At 57.9% G+C, this 2,838-nt stretch overlaps 1 protein-coding gene across 1 annotated transcript in view; it reads left to right on the top strand.

Moving 5' to 3' along the window:
• Positions 1–196, top strand: part of LRIT2 (leucine rich repeat, Ig-like and transmembrane domains 2) — a 3,000-nt gene extending 2,804 nt beyond the window's left edge. The window contains exon 4 of the mRNA XM_026851746.1: positions 110–196. Coding sequence (XP_026707547.1) covers positions 110–196 — 87 coding nt within the window. The remainder of the gene's footprint in view (positions 1–109) is intronic.
• Positions 197–2,838: the final 2,642 nt, after the last annotated feature.

Raw genomic sequence — 2,838 nt, 5'->3', positions numbered from 1 at the left:
CGCCTGCCCCCGGCGCCGCCGCGGGGGCCAAGCGCAGGCGGCGGGCAGCAAGGAGAGCACGCTGGACAGCCTGCCCGCCGGCAGCCAGGACGGGCTCTGCCACCCCCAGGGTGGCTGCGGAGCCCAGCGGCCCCCAGACTGCGAGGAGCCGGACAAGGCCCGGCCGCCGCACAGGAACAGCGCGGACCTCTACTAGCCCAGCCCTGCCCGGCGGCGCCGTCGCAGACGCCCTGGAGCCGCAGCACGTGCTGGCACAAGGAAGGTTCCACGCCTCAGGGACTCGGGGCACGGCAGGGCACGTGGCTGGGACAGCAGCAGGCTTGGGGAGCGCTGGGAGCGGGGGGTAAGGGTGTGGGTGTCTGGCTGCAAACATGGAGCCCAGGCGGCCTCTGCACCACTGTCACGGAGCCACACACAGACACACACGAAGCCAAGCTTTAACGAAGACCCTCCAAACCCAGTAGCAATGCACGCGGCAAAAGGCCAAAGGCCTCCCCTCGTTCCCTCACACAGGCATGTGTTTTGCCAGTTATCAGGCCTAGCCTAAAGGACACAGGCAGCACCAAGGCGATCCAATAACACGATTGTATTTGGCACAAAAGGGTCAGTCCGTGGGTGAGCGCTGGGGGTACAGACAAGTCAGTCAGGTTATACATGATGGACATCAATCCCACCGACCCCAACAGCGGCACCGCACGGCCAGCAATGGGTGGGGTAAATGGTGACATGCAGTCTCCCAAACAGCTTCCTAGTTGTAGTTCGGTTTTTGCCGTGTGTTCCAGGCCCCCCGTTCCCCCGCCCCCCAGCACCGAGGTCACTGCGCAGCGTCTGAACTGACCTGCTTGACCCGTGCTGACTGTTGGTGTTACACTTCAAGGGACTTCCTAGTCTTGTCAGACTTTTAGCTTTGAAGTAATAAACACGATGGATTTTTAGAATACGCAGATGTCCTCTGCTTCATTTCTATTCTTTCACAGTTAGAAATTGCAAAGAAACCGGAATGCCGAGTAGCTCTGGGGCTTGGCAGCAGGGATGGGGAGGTTGGGAGGTTGCAGCACGTGTGACAGGGCTCCGCAGGGGTGAGGAGGGGGCAAAACCAGCCAAGTGGGGAAAGAACCTTGTCTTGGAGAAGCCCCTGGGAGCTGGTGCGTATGGGGTCAGGCATGAGCCAGTGCTGACTGGGGACCAGCACGGGGCCGTGGGCGAGGGGGAGTGAAAACAATCCAGTGCTTCTCCCACACAGAGCGACAACGGAAAACCAGAGACTATAGGGAGAGCTGCGGAATCACAGCGAGGAAACAGCCCGGGAAAGACAAAACATCCCACCACCACGCGTAGCAAGATCATAATAAACCGGTACCCGGTGAACACTGGCATCAGACTAAACCTGCTGCCTCTCCAGGAGCCTGCCTGACCCCGAGGCCGTGCTGCGGGGGCTGCAGAGCTCAAAGGGTGCTCAGCCGGGGGCTTCTCTGCGACCCTGCCTGTCCCCGTCCCGCGGCATCCCGCTTCTCCCCTCCTCTCCTTCCAGGGTGGCGGCACCCAAAACCCGCAGAGCCTCCCCCCGACTTGCAGCCCACAGAGGGGGGCATTTCCTTGCCCCAGACACCTGCCTGGCTGCCTGTGCCCGCGCGGTCACGTACCAAGCAACGACGAGGCATCGTTGCCAGCAGAAGCATACCATGCACAGAAGCACCTTTGGATTTTTTTTTTTTTTAATTTATTCATTAAAAAAACCCCCTGAAGTTGGAAATACAGAGTAACTGGAAAAAAAGTCTCACAACATAGTAATAAAACATCTTTACTCCCTCTTAAATATAATCTCTAAGACTATAAACCTATAATTCCTGTTAAATCTCACTTAATTGAATGGTCTTTATAGGCTTTCTTCTTTGGAGAGTGAACACTGAATACTGGCTTCAACACAACAATGGAAAAACGGGAGCATGGGGAACAAACCATGAACTTCTGGTACCTCGGGAAACACCTGCAGGACCTGGCGGAGACACAACCTGCCAGGGCAGCAGGAGCAGGGCCAGGGGCTGCGCGGTCCCTCCCACCGCCCCGTGGCTGGAGGACAAGGGTGAGGTGACTCCACACAATGTGACAGCCTGGGCCTCACGCCACGAGGTCCCAGGAGGGATAAACAAGACAAGTGTGCAGAAAATGAGCGATGTGGCAGGAGAGGCTCTGGGAGCAGCACTGCTGCCACAGCCCCCGGATGGGACCCTCCTGCACCTCTCGGCTACATCTCCTGGATCAGCCAAGAGTCATGGTGACAGGAGCCGTGGTCACCTTCCGGCTTCTGGGTGGATTGAACTGAAGGTAAAAAAATACGGGATTTTCCATGCCAGTGGCTAACTTCTTATTCAACCAGCTAAGGGCTAAGCTGATGAGCTCTCGGTGCAAACAAGGGGAATTAGACCAGCTAACAGGGTGAGAAAATAGCCCCTGAGGGGCAGGTCTGCTGGTCCAGCTGAACTGACAGGTGGAGCCTCACGAAGTCCCTGAATTAACGCAGAATTAACACAGTATCCCATCCTGTAGGGTTTGCTCCCCACCTTGGTGTTCACGGCGCTGATCCAGCCCAGCACAGCTGCCCCGTGGGGCCGGAGCTCAGGCTCAGGGTGCAGGGTGCTGCTCCCCGGCCAGCCTGGCACATGCTGCCTTCTCCCCAAGGGGTGGGAACAGCCAGGCCCGGCTGAGAAACGCCTCCTCCCAAACAAATGCGAGGGAGAAACTGTGGGGTAGATCCGGCGAAAAAAGTGCTCTGCCTTCAGTGCCTCGGTATTGTCACATAACAGGAAAAAGAAGTGTCGGTTGTGCCATTCTCCCCCC

The sequence above is a fragment of the Athene cunicularia genome, assembly GCF_003259725.1.
Source record: "Athene cunicularia isolate RWA chromosome 6 unlocalized genomic scaffold, athCun1 chr6_part2, whole genome shotgun sequence".
Classification (NCBI taxonomy): domain Eukaryota; kingdom Metazoa; phylum Chordata; class Aves; order Strigiformes; family Strigidae; genus Athene; species Athene cunicularia.
The sequence above is the reverse complement of the archived record's forward strand: the minus strand, read 5'-3'. Positions and strand labels throughout refer to the sequence as shown.